The following is a 15,000-nucleotide window of genomic DNA, read 5'->3' as shown; positions in this document are numbered from 1 at the left end:
AAACCTTCGACGACGAGCTGCATCGCAAAGCCTTTATGTCTTCAAATGGAGCGGGCGATGTCGCAATTTTCCCTAATGGAATAAACTCCCTTAACTACCCTTTTTGACTGCTAATGGGGCGTCCTTTCACCATCCCGATGAATTGGAGAGCTGTTGGGGTCGATAAACTGGTTTTGAAAAAGTGTAACAAGCGATAAATAATGATGCACAAGAGGAGAAAAAAAGAGGGATTAATTGAAAAACAGCCAAGAGGAAACTGCCTTAATCATGTTAATGCAACTCCCCCCCCCCCCCCCAGTCTCTTCTACTAACCTTCCAGTTATGATTCCCGTTTCCCGTAATTTAGTATTAATGATTATTTAGCAATTATTATCATTTATGAATTATTTATTCATCTATGTTTTCAAGTCTGTATTCCAACTTTCCCCTCGTATCATTCGCGTTTATAATGAAAACTTTTAAAAGTCTAGACGGTTTCTTACGGTACCGAAGCAGATTTTTATTTTTTTGTCCGGAAAATTTCTATAGCGTTTCCATCCCGATGTTTACTTAGGAAACTTTGTTAGACGGTAGATTCCTCGAAGGCCAAATTTTCGATGTAAACACCTACGGGTGTAGACTTACGGAGTTAGTTCCCCATTCTTTATTCTTCTTCCTCCCCTTCTTCTTCTTCTTCTTTACACACAGGATGATTTTCAAGTCGAGAAGAAAAGCCTCTCTATTCACAGGTACTGAAAAAATCGTTTCCAGAATAAGGCTACTTTCTTTTTCGTTTTCCTCGTACGGAGTTTCTTCCTTACTTCCTCCCTTGACGGAGGAAATAATCGTTTATTTGTATTCACGTTGTTCTTGAAGATCGCTGCCTTAAGATATTGGTAAATACTGAAATGATTGATATTTCAAAGCTTCAGTTGACCTCATGTGTGTTTCTTGTAATTGCAAAATGTAATAATTCTATTTGACCTTTGACTACCTAAGTATATATATATATATATATATATATATATATATATCAGATATATATATATATATATATATATGCTCAAAGCATTTCGAAAGTTATTGATCCTTGCAGTTTTCTAAGAAATTCCTCTTTCCAATTCCATAGAAATTCCTCCTTGCAATTCAAAAGAAGTTCCTCTTTGCTATTCCAAAGAAATTCGTCTTTTCGATTCCAGACAAATTCCTTCTTGCAGTTCAAAAGAAATATCTCCTTACAATTCAAAAGAAATTCCTCATTGAAATTCCAAAGAAATTCTTATTTTCAATTCTAAAGAAATTCCTCCTTGCAATTCAAAAGAAATTCTTCCTTGCAATTTAAAAGAAATTCCTCCTTACAGTTCAACAGAAATTCCTCTTTGCAATCCCAAAGAAATTCTTATTTGCATTTCAAAAGAAATTCTTCCTAGCAATTCCACAGAAATTCACGTGTGCAATTCCGAAGAAATTCCTCTTTGCGATTGCATAGAAACACCTGCTTCCTGCAGGATCTTCTGGAATTATATACGTCACGGCATGGGGGGGAATTGTCAATTCATGTTGGGTATATAAGGGTGAGGGTGAATGATATTCTCTCTCTCTCTCTCTCTCTCTCTCTTCGTCTCTCTCTCTCTCTCTCTCTCTCTCTCAAAATGGAAGAGGATGTTGATGAAGAATGCTCTGAATCTTTCATGAAGGTCTGGGTTGAGTTCCCGTCCTCAGGGGGCTTCAGACATGCGCCGCTGCTTCCGTTTATATATCATTTATTGGATGTATTGCATATATATATATATATATATATATATATATATATATATATATATGAGGAATTTTGAGCGAATTCTCCCCTATAGGATTTAAGTGTAAAGGTTGAATGCTAATATGCGAATTTAAGAAAAAACTTTGAAGTTGCCGGGACGAACCGTTTGTGTGTGTGTGTGTGTGAGAGAGAGAGAGAGAGAGAGAGAGAGAGAGAGAGAGAGAGACCCTCTTTCCCGATGTAAGTATGGTAGTATGTATGTATTTATGTAGTATGTATGTAGTTATTAGTATGCGATGTCGACCGACATCCAGGCGAGGGGAAGGAAAGAAACAAACTCTCCCTTGGAATTACGTGGACAGGGAATGACTCCTTCGTGCGTGAGTGCGTGTGTGTGTGACCGGATTGTCATAAGGAACAACATTCCCAGGAGAAGGAAGGAGAGTCTGCCGCAGGATGATGAAGGATGGGAGAAATCTGGTCTCGACGCAACATGATCCTCTCCTGGCCCTAGGAACTCATGTTTAGCGTTGACACGTATACTCTTAAATGGTCGATTTAACTAACGTTTCCTTTACCCTGGTCTCCCTGATGACCTTTAGGTCTCATTGTGACCCACTGCCATAGAGCGCAAGTATTTTTTTTTTTTTTATTATGACCTAGAAGTTGTGACCCATAGGACTATATAACTCTCCTTTCAAAGTATATGCGGATGTCGTACTTGTAAAATATATTATTTTCTTCAGTCTTTCCATGGCTGAAATTTATGATATATATATATTATATATATATATATATATATATATATATATATATATATATATATATATGATGTATGTTGTGTGACTATTGAACTCCGTGGATGCCATGGTCACCTGACCTACGTATGTCATCAGAATTTTCAAGTAATATGTTTTCTTCAAACCGTTTCTCCTCTAGATCCTGCACAAAGTCAGCCGGTAGAATGGTAATGGAATCCTTCCGAGAAAGGTCGAGCTCCTTCCTTGCTGATGCCCCCAATGATAATAATACAATGTCGACAATATGGCCGAATGTGGGACACATAACAAATTTCGTTCTCGTCTGTGTTCCAAGAAACTGAGCGCTTGACTGAGGGATTGGGAGGGAGTGAAAAAAAAAGAGAGTTCTCATGCGTCCAGAGAGAGAGAGAGAGAGAGAGAGAGAGAGAGAGAGAGAGAGAGAGAGAGAGAGAGAATTAGTGCACTTGGGCCAAGAGTGCTGTTCGAAATATATATGTAAGAGAGAGAGAGAGAGAGAGAGAGAGAGAGAGAGAGAATAGTGCACTTGGGCGAAGAGTGGTCTTCGAAATACATATGTAAGAGAGAGAGAGAGAGAGAGAGAAGAAGAGAGAGAGAGAGAGAGAGAGGCGACCTTTTGACACAGAAAGCATGAGCCGTCTTGTTGCATCTCTTGTTTTATGCACAAGCCGGAAGTTGTGTTACTCTACTGTATCATGGAAAGCAGAGGGAGGGTAACATCCAACGCAGATATATTAATATGCCCATTAGGACTTCATGTGTCTGTTCTGTTTATGGATAATTCCATAACGATGTATGCACATTAATAGTGATAATAATAACAAATAACTTTTTCACCAACGTAAGTGAGATTTTTTCATTATTACCTATCAGGTGAGATTTTTTTTTCATATATACCTGTCAGATAAGTGAAACTTTTTACATTATTACCTGTCAGAAAAGTGAGTTTTTTTTTTCATTATTACCTGTCAGAAAAGAAAGTTTTTTTTATTATTATTACGTGTCAGATAAGCGAGCTTTTTTTTCATCATTACGTGTTGGATAAGTGACATTTTTTGCAATATTACTTGTCAGAAAAGTGAGATTTTTTTTCATTATTACCTGTTGGATAAGTCACATTTTTTTCATTATTACTTGGCAGATAAGTGAGATTTTTTCATTATTACATGTCAGGAAAGTGAGACACTTTTCATTATTACTGTTAGAAAAGTGAGGTTTTTTTCATTATTTCGTGGTAATCAAGTAAGAATTTTTTTTTCATTATTACCTGCCAGAAAAATGAGTATTTTTTAATTATTACCTGTTAAAAAAGTGAGTTTTTTTTTCTTTTCATTATTAACTGTCAGAAAAGTGTTTTTTTTTTCTTCTTCTTTTCACGATTACCTGTCGGAAAAGGGAGTTTTTTTTTTTTCTCATTATTACCTGTCAGAAAAGTGAGATTTTTTTCATTATTACCTGTCAGAAAAGTGAGTTTTTTTATTATTACCTGTCAGATAAGCGAGTTTTTTTTTCATTATTACCTGTCAGTTTTCATTATTACTTGCCAGATAAGTGAGATTTTTTCATGATTACCTGGCAGAAAAGTGATTTTTTTTCATTATTATCTGTCAGTTAAGTGAGATTTTTTCATTATTACCTATCAGAAAAGTGAATTTTTTATTATTATTATAGAAAAGTGGGATTTTTTCATTATCACCTGTCAGAAAAGTGAATTTTTTATTATTATTATAGAAAAGTGGGATTTTTTCATTATCACCTGTCAGAAAAGTGAATTTTTTATTTTATTATTATAGAAAGTGGGATTTTTTCATTATCACCTGTCAAGAAAAAGTGAATTTTTTATTATTATTATAGAAAAGTGGGATTTTGTTTTTTCATTATCACCTGTCAGAAAAGTTGAATTTTTTATTATTATTATAGAAGACTGGGATTTTTTCATTATCACTGTCAGAAAAGTGAATTTTTTATTATTATTATAGAAAAGTGGGGATTTTTGATTTTTTCATTATCACCTGTCAGAAAAGTGAAATTTTTTTTTTATTATTTATTATAGAAAAGTGGGATTTTTTTCATTATCACCTGTCAGAAAAGTGAATTTTTTATTATTATATAGAAAAGTGGGATTTTTCCATTATCACCTGTCAGAAAAGTGAATTTTTTATTATTATTATAGAAAAGTGGGATTTTTTCATTATCACCTGTCAGAAAAGTGAATTTTTTATTATTATTATAGAAAAGTGGGATTTTTTCATTATCACCTGTCAGAAACGTGAATTTTTTTATTATTATTATAGAAAAGTGGGATTTTTCATTATCACCTGTCAGAAAAGTGAATTTTTTAGTATTATTATAGAAAAGTGGGATTTTTCATTATCACCTGTCAGAAAAGTGAATTTTTTATTATTAATTATAGAAAAGTGGGATTTTTTTCATTATCACCTGTCAGAAAAGTGAATTTTTTATTATTATTATAGAAAAGTGGGATTTTTTCATTATTACCTGTCAGAAAAGTGAGATTTTATCATTATTACCTGTCAGTAAAGTGAGTATTTTTCATTATTACTTGTCAGAAAAGTGAGTATTTTATCATTATTTCCTGTCAGAAAAATTAGTTTTTTTTTCATTATTACCTGTCAGAAAAGTGAGTTTTTATTATTATAAATTGTCAGAAAAGTTATTTTTTTTTCATTATTACCTGTCAGTAAGTGAGTTTTGTTTTTCATTATTACATGTCTAGTAAGTGAGATTTGTTCATTATTACCTGTCAGAAAAGTGAGTTTTTTTCATTATTATCTGTCAGAAGAGTGAGTTTTTTTTTCATTATTACCTGTCGGAGAAGTGAGTTTTTTTTATTATTACCTGTCAGTTAAACGAGATATTTTTCATTATTACCTGTCAGAAAAGTGAGTTTTTTTTTCATTATTACCTGTCAGTTAAGTGAGTTTTGTTTTTCATTATTACATGTCAGGTAAGTGAGATTTTTTCATTATTACCTGTCAGAGAAGTGAGTTTTTTTATTATTACCTGTCAGTTAAACGAGATATTTTTCATTATTACCTGTCAGAAAAGTGAGTTTTTTTCATTATTACATGTCAGTTAAGTGAGATATTTTTCATTATTACCGGTCAGAAAAGTGAGTTTTTTTTTCATTATTACATGTCAGATAAGTGAGATTTTTTCATTATTACCTGTTAGAAAAGTGAATTTTTTTTCATTATTATCTGCCAGATAAGTGAGATATTTTTCATTATTACGTGTCAGATAAGTGAGATTTTTCATTATTACTTGTCAGTTAGTGAGATTTTTTTCATTATTACCTGCCAGATAATTGAGATTTTTTTCATTATTACCTACCAGATAAGTGAGATTTTTTAAATATTACCCGTCAGATAAGTGAGATTTTTTTATTTTCATTATTACCTGTCAGTTAAGTGAGATTTTGTCATCATTATCACGTTTCAGATAAGTGAGATTTTTCATTATTACCTGTCAGATTAGTGAGAGAGGTAAGTGAGATTTTTTCATTATTACCTGTCAGAAAAGTGAGTTTTTTCATTATTACCTGTCAGATAGGTGAGATTTTTTCATTATTACTTTTTAGACAAGTGAGATTTTATTTCATTATTACCTGGCAGAAGAGTGCGATTATTTTATTCTAAAGGTAAGAGGAATGAATATTTTGTTAAAACGAGCGGGAAATGAACTCGGGGCTGTGCCGTGCCATCCTATCTGAAATTAGTGGAAGGAGGCTGAAGTCAGGCTATTAATCAAACGTGTAAAAGATCCCGCCCGTTTAAAGGCCTTAATTAAACTAGTGCTTTTCGCACCTATTCCCCAGAGCGCGCGTCAACAGTGGAAAAGGTTCAAATGAATCTTCAGCTTGTTCTCATTTTACCTCGTGGTTGTTAGGTTTATTATTATTATTATTATTATTCATTTTTATGATGTGTATTGTGCCCTTATAGCAATTGTTTGGGCAAATAGTTTTTTATATTATTTTTCTATTAATCAGTTTTAAATAAGTGGTGTGATTGGAGAGTTATTATTATTATTATTATTATTAATTATTAATATTATTATTATTATTATTATTATTATTATTTATTATTATTATATTATTATAATGTTAATAATAATAATAGTAATAATACTCCAATTACACCACTTATTTAAAACTGATTAATAGAAAAATAATATAAACAACTATTTGCCCAATCAATTGTTAAAAGGGCCCAATACATCAATTAATATAGTAAAATATATAATATAATAATCATAGTAATAATAATAATAATAATATAATATAATAATAATAATTATTATATTATTTTATTATTATTATTATTAATTATTTTATTATAATTATTATAATTAGATTAAAATTATTAAATTATTAGCATTATTAAAATTATTATAATTATAATTCTTATAATTATAATTCTTATGATTATAATTCTTATAATTATAATTCTTATAATTATAATTATTATAAATATAATTATTATAATAGATATTGCATAATTAGGCAGTCCCAAACAGTCTGGAATTTATTTCACGGTATAATGTTGATGATCGTTTCGATTAGTATTATCACCTTGAAAATTATGGATCAGACGATCTTCTGCCGTGCCATTTACTTGTCTTAAAATCATTTATCTTACTATCTTCCTAACGGTAATCTTATCATGAATGTATTAAATTAAATTCATTTAATCAGAATTTTTTTTTTCAAAATTGTTAACTTTAAGTCATTGTCACGTAAGTTCGTTTCTCGTGTAATTTTTGTTAACTCTCTCTCTCCTCTCTCTCTCTCTCTCTCTCTCTCTCTCTCTCTCTCTCTCTATTCTCTCTTCTCTCATTCTGTCATTTGCATATGGGACAAGGCCATGAAATGAAGTCATATAAATGCGCCATGTAAAAGCGATTGGATCCTACTGTGCGGAATCGATCATGGGACCCGATCACTGTTTTAAGAAATACCTAATAAGTTTTGAAGAAAAAAAATCCACAAGTTGAAGACAGGTGAAAATAGGCTCAAATACCGCATGCGTACTACATAACTCAACTATACAATTTGTCAACTCATGGACCCCAGCTACGTAAGGCCAAAAATCGAGCTTTTTTTTTTCTTTTTTCTAGCCTCGGTTCACTGACTCTTTCCTTTCTTGTGGGGTTTTGTCCCATGCTAAAGAAAGAATAATTTTAACGTCTACTTCTTTGCTGTTTTTACTCATGAAGTTGGTGTCATTTCTGCATTATTCCTGTTTTATTTGATAACCAGTAAGTTGGTGTCATTTGTGCATTATTCCTGTTTTATTTGATAACCAGTACCCTAAACTTGAATGGAAATAAGACACCGGTAATTCTAAAAAAAAAAAAACATGATATTTTCGAATTGGTAATATTTCATCCACTAAATTATTATCTCTGGCTTCTTGCATGTTCTCGAATTAGTAGTATTTGTACTATTTCATCTAATAAATTGTTAATCTTTTAGTCCTCATATAGAGTAAACACATGACGAAAAAGCATAATTCATAAAATAAGATATTGTTACGACTAGGTCAAGGAAGTGTAACTACCCCGCCATGTAAATCAATAATTCTCTCTTGTATCCTTCAAATCGGGCGAGGTTTTTCATCCTGCTGTTCTAGGTAGGGGGCGAGGGAACATTATTAGGACGTGTCTTATCTCGATAGAACTTCGTGTTTGATACCAAGGTCAGGGTTCTATATCTTTTGAGATTGAGGTCAGTTCATTTGGTCCAAATGCTGGTTACATTCTCTGGAATGCTGGGTACAATAAACTGAATAGTAACTTTCAAGGGAGGGCATAATTGCATAGCTGGTTACAGTCAACTTGGTACGTTTGTACAGGTAACTGGGGTACCTTGATGAAGTGGATTGGATACCTGGGTACAGTTAATTAATGTGGTATACCGATGCAGAAAACTTACAGTCTATTAGGTAGCTGGTTACAGTCACCTTGGTACGTTTGTACAGGTAACTGCGTTCTTTGGTGTAGTGAATTTTATTGCTGGAACAGATAACTTGCTACAACTAAAAATGTTACTAGTTACTAATACTTACTTCGACGACTAATTCACTGGGCACAGTTGGCTGCCATGCCCATGTCCGGTGATAGCAACTGCTGAACTGCTCCAGTTATTACAGACTGTGAATTAATGCTTAATCCCTGATTGTAATTTTTCTCCCGTTTTATTATCAATTGTAACATCCTCTCTCTCTCTCTCGGATGCCCAGCTCTTCTCCATCACTGACGGAAACACATTCAAATTGACTTAGAGAGAGAGAGAGAGAGAGAGAGAGAGAGAGAGAGAGAGAGAGAGAGAGAGAGAGAGTATTCACTTCATTAGGTACCATTGTTTTTTCATGTATGTAAAATGTAAATTTTCTCCCGTTTTTTTATCAGTTGTAACAACCTCTCTCTCTCTCTCTCTCTCTAACCGGATGCCCAGCTCTTCTCCATCACTGACGGAATCACCGTCAAATTGACTTGTCAGTCACCCACGCCATTACCATAATCGTGATGGGAGGAACTTGCTCTCCTGCTCGCACGGCCCGGCTTTTCAAAGAGCGTCCTGCCAGTCGAACTCCGCAAAAGGCCGATAAAGATCTTTTCCATTTTTTCCCTCCCTCTTCTTCTTCTTCTTCTTCTTCTTTTCTCTCATTGATTTTACACTCCGTGACTCTGGGAAAGTTTGAACTTATCGTACGTAAATGTGGAAATTGAGAAAATGGTCTAGTTGATGGAGGGAAACGCCCGGAAATAAAGGAACCATTTGGATATTTAACGTGTCTTTCGGCTGGGCAAAGAAGACGGTTAGCCTTAACATCAAACGGCTTGGAATCATGGAGTCTCTCCGAAGCTTTTGAACGATTCTTTCAAATGGTCTAAAAGGTGCGTAGCAGCGCCTCAGTTACGTGAACTACCGGTATGGTCTTGGCCTGCCACCTCGGTGGCCGCAAGTTCGATTCTCTGGCCTTCCATTTAGGGGTTGAGCGATGTGTATTTCTGGTGATAAAAGTTCACTCTCGACGTGGTTCGGAAGTCACGTAAGCCGTTGGTCCCGTTGCTGAATAACCAATGGTTCCATGCAACGTAAAAACACAATTGAAACAAACAAACAAACAAAAGATCTTTAGCGTGATTAGTTCACCACTGACAAGAGGAATTATTTACCGAAAGAAAGCAGAGTTATATGGGGATTGTAATTCGTCGTAACTATACTCTGTTTTTTTTTTTATCTGTCCACCCGCCTATGGTGTTTGCGTATGGTAACACTGCGTCCCAGGCTTTAGATAGTTACGATATGTGTAAGTTTTAGGTAAATAAAAGGATATCTGGGTGTACATTTTCAACTGAAAAGTGTTTTAATAATTTACTGTATGCGAATTACACCGTAAATATTCGAAATAGGATATTATTATGATTGTTGAATGTAAGCTGAATGTGACTCTCTAAAGCCCGGGACGCAGTGTTACCATACGCAAACAACACAGGCGGGTGGACAGATGGAAAAAGAACGAGTATAGGGTGGAAGACTTTCGAAATCTGAGCAGACCGATGAAACTCAGGACGAGAGACAACCAAAATCATATCTTTAAATCTGTTATAACGTTTTTGTGCGATTCTGGTGGTACCAATTCCATGATTAATTTATATAATAAATTTTGTCATTTTGTTTGGAGGAAAGTAAATACCTATAAACTGTCAGTGTTGTAACTAGAAGTCGTTGAGACAGAGAGAGAGAGAGAGAGAGAGAGAGAGAGAGAGAGAGAGAGAGAGAGAGAGAGAGGGGGGAACTATGGAGGAAGGGAGAATCAATACAAACAGAGAGAGAGAGAGAGAGAGATGAAGAGAGATGAGAGAGGAGAGAGAAGAGAGAGGAAAACTATGAAGGAAGGAAGAATCAATAAAAACAGAGAGAGAGAGAGAGAGAGAGAGAGAGAGAGAGAGAGAGAGAGAGAGGAAAACTATGAAGGAAGGGAGAATCAATAAAAAAAATGGAGAGAGAGAGAATACTGCAGATATTCTGTTATATATTAGATATTAACAGGTAAAAGGTCACATGAAATACAAAAAACAACGAAAACAAAAAGGGTTTTGGATAGAAAATACTAACGAGAGTGGTAGGCATCAAAAGCTGAATTCGCTATTTACATTTTTTTGTAGAAAGTTGCCATTAATATGTATGGAGGCTGAATACCTTTAGTACTTCCGGATGGGAACTTCAAAGGCTTTTCTTAAACAAAACGTAGCGTGCGCTATTCACGCAGTGAGTGTCTGTTCTATAGAATACGCACACACATTATATATATATATATATATATATATATATATATGTATATAGAGATGAGAGAGAGAGAGAGAGAGATGAGAGAGAGAGAGAGAGAGAGAGAGAGAGAGAGAGAGAGAGACTCGTTTCCGTTTCAACTTTATTTGAATATGGTTTCCAAGAAGACGATTTGTTCTCACAAGCCGTGAGTCAGAATTTTGTGTTTATCGATTTACCGTTAAGTATTTCACATTTTATATAATTAATTTCCAAGTGAATAATCAGGATTAAAAAAAAAAGAGAAAAGTCAATGGAGATATTTTCCTAAGGCCTCTTTTTGTATAAACTGCGTCGTTTGTTGTCTGTAGAATTAAGATTAATAGACAAGGCAGATCTTTGCTTTAAGAGTTTTTCGCAATTAGTTTGCTTAATTGAGGAAATACGTTACTTCGTCGCCTTTTATTCTATCGTCAAAATTACTCAAAAAGTTATCTAATTTATTATTCAAATTTGGTTCGTGATAATTAAATGTGACGTCATGTCACCGTAGAGTATTGGTACTTATTGAAATCATGGCCGCTATTGCAGTGCAAATTAGAATAATAACGCGATCGTGTACTACAATAAAATCATAGCTGTATATTTATATTAATTTTATTGGACAGTAGAAATATTGAATACAGAATCTGTTTAGATCAACGTGGATGGTAAAATTACTTTGGAAATTGTATTAGCTGTGGTAAATGAGGCATATATCCCAAATTTGAAAGTTAAGTGGAAAATGCAGGTTGCTAGTGGTATTTATTTATTTATTTATTTATTTATGTCATTGTGTGAGGTCATAGCAAAGCAATCAAAAGATGAGAAATCCCGAAGGGGGGTAGTGCCGTCAGTGGACCTCATGCGGTGCACTGTAGACATTACTCAAGGTTCTTTGCAGCGTGCCTTCGGCCACTAGCTGCAACACTTCCGTTCATTTTACTGTGCAACTGCTTTGAGGTTTTCCTCCTGTTACACCTTTCAGACCTTTTACTGTCAATTTCCATTTCAGCGTTGAATGACCTAATAGGTCCCAGTGCTTGGCCTTTGGCCTAAATCCTATATCCAACTCAACTATATTCAAGATGAGAAATTTGGAGAATGCGGTGTGTGTGTGTCTGTGTGTGTGTGTGTGTGTGTGTGTGAACTGGGAATGTATGGTATGTATATATATTTATATGTATTAATTATTATATATATATATATATATATATATAATTTTATATATATATATAGATATAATATAATATATATATAATATATATATATATATATATATATATATATTATATATATTTAGTATTTTTTCATAGGCTTCACTAATGAAGTTTAGCTCGTGCTGGTATAACTCCTTCAAGATAAACATGCGATAAGCTTCTTTTATAAAGTACCAGTATATGAGAAGGCATATTACTCTGAGTTAGTTTCAAGTAATTTTAATTTACTTATTGTGAGAAAATGATGGCAGCTAATTTTAGTGTTTGATAGTTAAATTTGTCCATGTATGATTGTGGTTAATAAGTAATTAAATCTTGAAGAACAATTTTCGTTCAACATTGGTGTATATCTGTGATAAGGTTATGTAACTCTTATGTTTTGAGTTCATAATATTCTGGTTTAGATCTATTAATACCGCTTTTAAAGTTTACTATCGCAGACCATTTAGATTGGATTACGAATACATTATGTATTGTTGCATATTTAAAAAACATGCGAAAAGTAACACACGTTATTGTGTGACAAAAATGGAAACTTACTTTAAACCCTTCCATGGGAGTTGGTACAATCATACATCCAAATGAACGGTTAGAAGATAAATAGAGAGAAAAACAAGCATTGCCGAAGCTTTTAAATAGCCATAGAGGACTGATGCAAGCAGCAATGAGTTTTAATGTAGTCCGTAATTCCACAAGAACAGTGTAAAAGAAACACTTAAAAAAAAAGCTGCACATGTTTCGTTATGTGACATTTAGGCAGCATTGTTGCTTAAGGCCGCCCACACCAGACTCAAAACGGTTTAAAATGAAGGACCACGTACTACATGTGTATACGTATACATGCGGTGTGTACTTACCGAAATAATACATAAGGCAGTATAGGAACCCTTCCTCTTCGCCTTCGTCGCTCTCTCTCCGCTGCCTAGCGTACGGTCGGCGGAAGCCACGCCCAGCCATCTCCCCCGTTTTCTATGAACCAGCTGCGGTGACTCTCCTAGTTTTCCCGGGACTCGCCCAAGTCGACCTTTTCATTCGCCTACCGTCTCGCGAGATTTTGTACAGTGAGCTATATTATATATGAGCAAAAAAATGTCACAGCATCTTTTTGAACTTTCAGCCAGGTGAGATAATAAAAAAAACGAAGAACCTCACACTTATATCTATATGATAAGCAATTGCACACTAAGTTGTCTTTTTATGGAGAACATCTTATGCTATCTGTACACGGTCACTTTCATTTTTCGTGTTCCTCGAGTGTTCCTCAGAGTTGCCTCAAACCATATGGCCAAAAGAATTGTGTTTTGGTAGAGATTTAGATCCAGGTACAACGACCAGGTGTCTTGACTAATTGACGCGTGACTTATCTACCGACACTAATCTGAAGGGAAGATTTCCTGGGGTGATTCCTGAAATTTTGGAACGATTCGCTTATCATGGGATCAGTGGCCATTTTTTCCAATGAAATTTCCTTCTCTTAGGCGATACACAGTGTTCATAAACCCGTTTCACATGATGATCTGTTTCACTGTAGGTGAATTAGATAAGTGTAGATTACTTTTACCATGCACAATCATATACTTAAAATTCCAATTTAGACTGGTCTCACTTTTCCCGCAATTTTACGCGCGCAAGTCACAATTAACGGTTCTCTCGTCGCTGCTCTTCTTCGTTGTGGCGTTGAGGAGGAGGCGGAGATCTGTGGATCCTGGAAAAGAGGGGAAAAAAATGTGAGTCTGTAATCATTCTGACGCTGATTATTGTTGATCGAGTTTTAATGGGACGGGCCCGGAGGAGAGCTTAGGCCTCTATATGCAAAAGCTCTTTTATGTGCTGGGATACCCGCTTTCGGGAAGAGAGAGAGAGAGAGAGAGAGAGAGAGAGAGAGAGAGAGAGAGAGAGAGAGAGATATTCTGATTATATAGTATAGGCTTCAAGGAGCAAGTCTGTTGGAATATATGATGAGAGAGAGAGAGAGAGAGAGAGAGAGAGAGAGAGAGAGAGAGAGAGAGAGAGAGAGAGATTCTGATGGAATAGTATAGGCTTCTAGGAGCGAGTCTATTGGAATATGATGGAGAGAGAGAGAGAGAGAGAGAGAGAGAGGTTGACGGTGGGGGATGGATGTGTGTGGCTAATGTAGAATCGTATTAAAAATCTAAGGTTCACCAGTAATGAGGATGTATATTTGTTACGTATACAAATAATATTCATAGAAAGAGAGAAGTTAAGTATATCTTAGTTTTACCAGACCACTGAGCTGATTAACAGCTCTCCTAGGGCTGGCCCGAAGGATTAGATATTTTTTACGTAGCTAGGAACCAATTAGTTACCTAGGAACGGGACCTACAGCTTATTGTGGGATCCGAACCACATTATATTGAGAAATTAATTTCTATCACCAGAAATAAATTCCTCTGGTTCCACGTTGGCCGAGGCGAGAATCGAACTTCGGACCACCGGATTGGTAGCCGAGCGCGAAATTCACTCGGCCAACGAGGGACTAGAGAAGAGAGAGAGAGAGAGAGAGAGAGAGAGAGGAATGGAAAATCTGAGGGAATATATGTGTGTGTGTGTATGTGTATGTATGTATAAACATGCATGCATATACTATATACACACGAAAAACTACACATAAATAAGTATGTAGACATTCAGATAGACAGTTAACTGCTTTTTGTCTCCATACATTAAATCAGTAAGATAAATTCAACCTTTCGACAAACATTTTATATAAATTTCTTGGCTCCACACAGTCACTAATTTTTCCAATATCCCAAACTTTCGAGCAACCGGTTCCGATAATATCCCATATTCCCTCAGATTTTCCATTCGTCTCTCTCTCTCTCTCTCTCTCTCTCTCTCTCTCTCTCTCTGAATATTATTTTTATACATAACAAATCTACATGCTGATTACTGGTGAAGGGTAGATTT

General features: G+C 34.8%; 2 protein-coding genes across 3 annotated transcripts in view; both read right to left on the bottom strand.

The window, feature by feature from the left end:
- The window catches only part of LOC135226120 (uncharacterized), a 275,551-nt gene that overhangs the window by 139,100 nt on the left and 121,451 nt on the right, over positions 1–15,000 (bottom strand). For both annotated transcript variants that reach the window (XM_064265567.1, XM_064265566.1), the window contains exon 2: positions 12,930–13,777. In XM_064265567.1, coding sequence (XP_064121637.1) covers positions 12,930–13,029 — 100 coding nt within the window. In that variant the 5' untranslated portion in view covers positions 13,030–13,777. The remainder of the gene's footprint in view (positions 1–12,929; positions 13,778–15,000) is intronic.
- LOC135226248 (WAS/WASL-interacting protein family member 3-like) overlaps positions 13,711–15,000 on the bottom strand; it is a 24,384-nt gene continuing 23,094 nt past the window's right edge. Inside the window, exon 5 of the mRNA XM_064265688.1 lies at positions 13,711–13,777. Coding sequence (XP_064121758.1) covers positions 13,711–13,777 — 67 coding nt within the window. The remainder of the gene's footprint in view (positions 13,778–15,000) is intronic.

Source organism: Macrobrachium nipponense, chromosome 14, assembly GCF_015104395.2.
Source record: "Macrobrachium nipponense isolate FS-2020 chromosome 14, ASM1510439v2, whole genome shotgun sequence".
NCBI lineage: Eukaryota > Metazoa > Arthropoda > Malacostraca > Decapoda > Palaemonidae > Macrobrachium > Macrobrachium nipponense.
The sequence above is the reverse complement of the archived record's forward strand: the minus strand, read 5'-3'. Positions and strand labels throughout refer to the sequence as shown.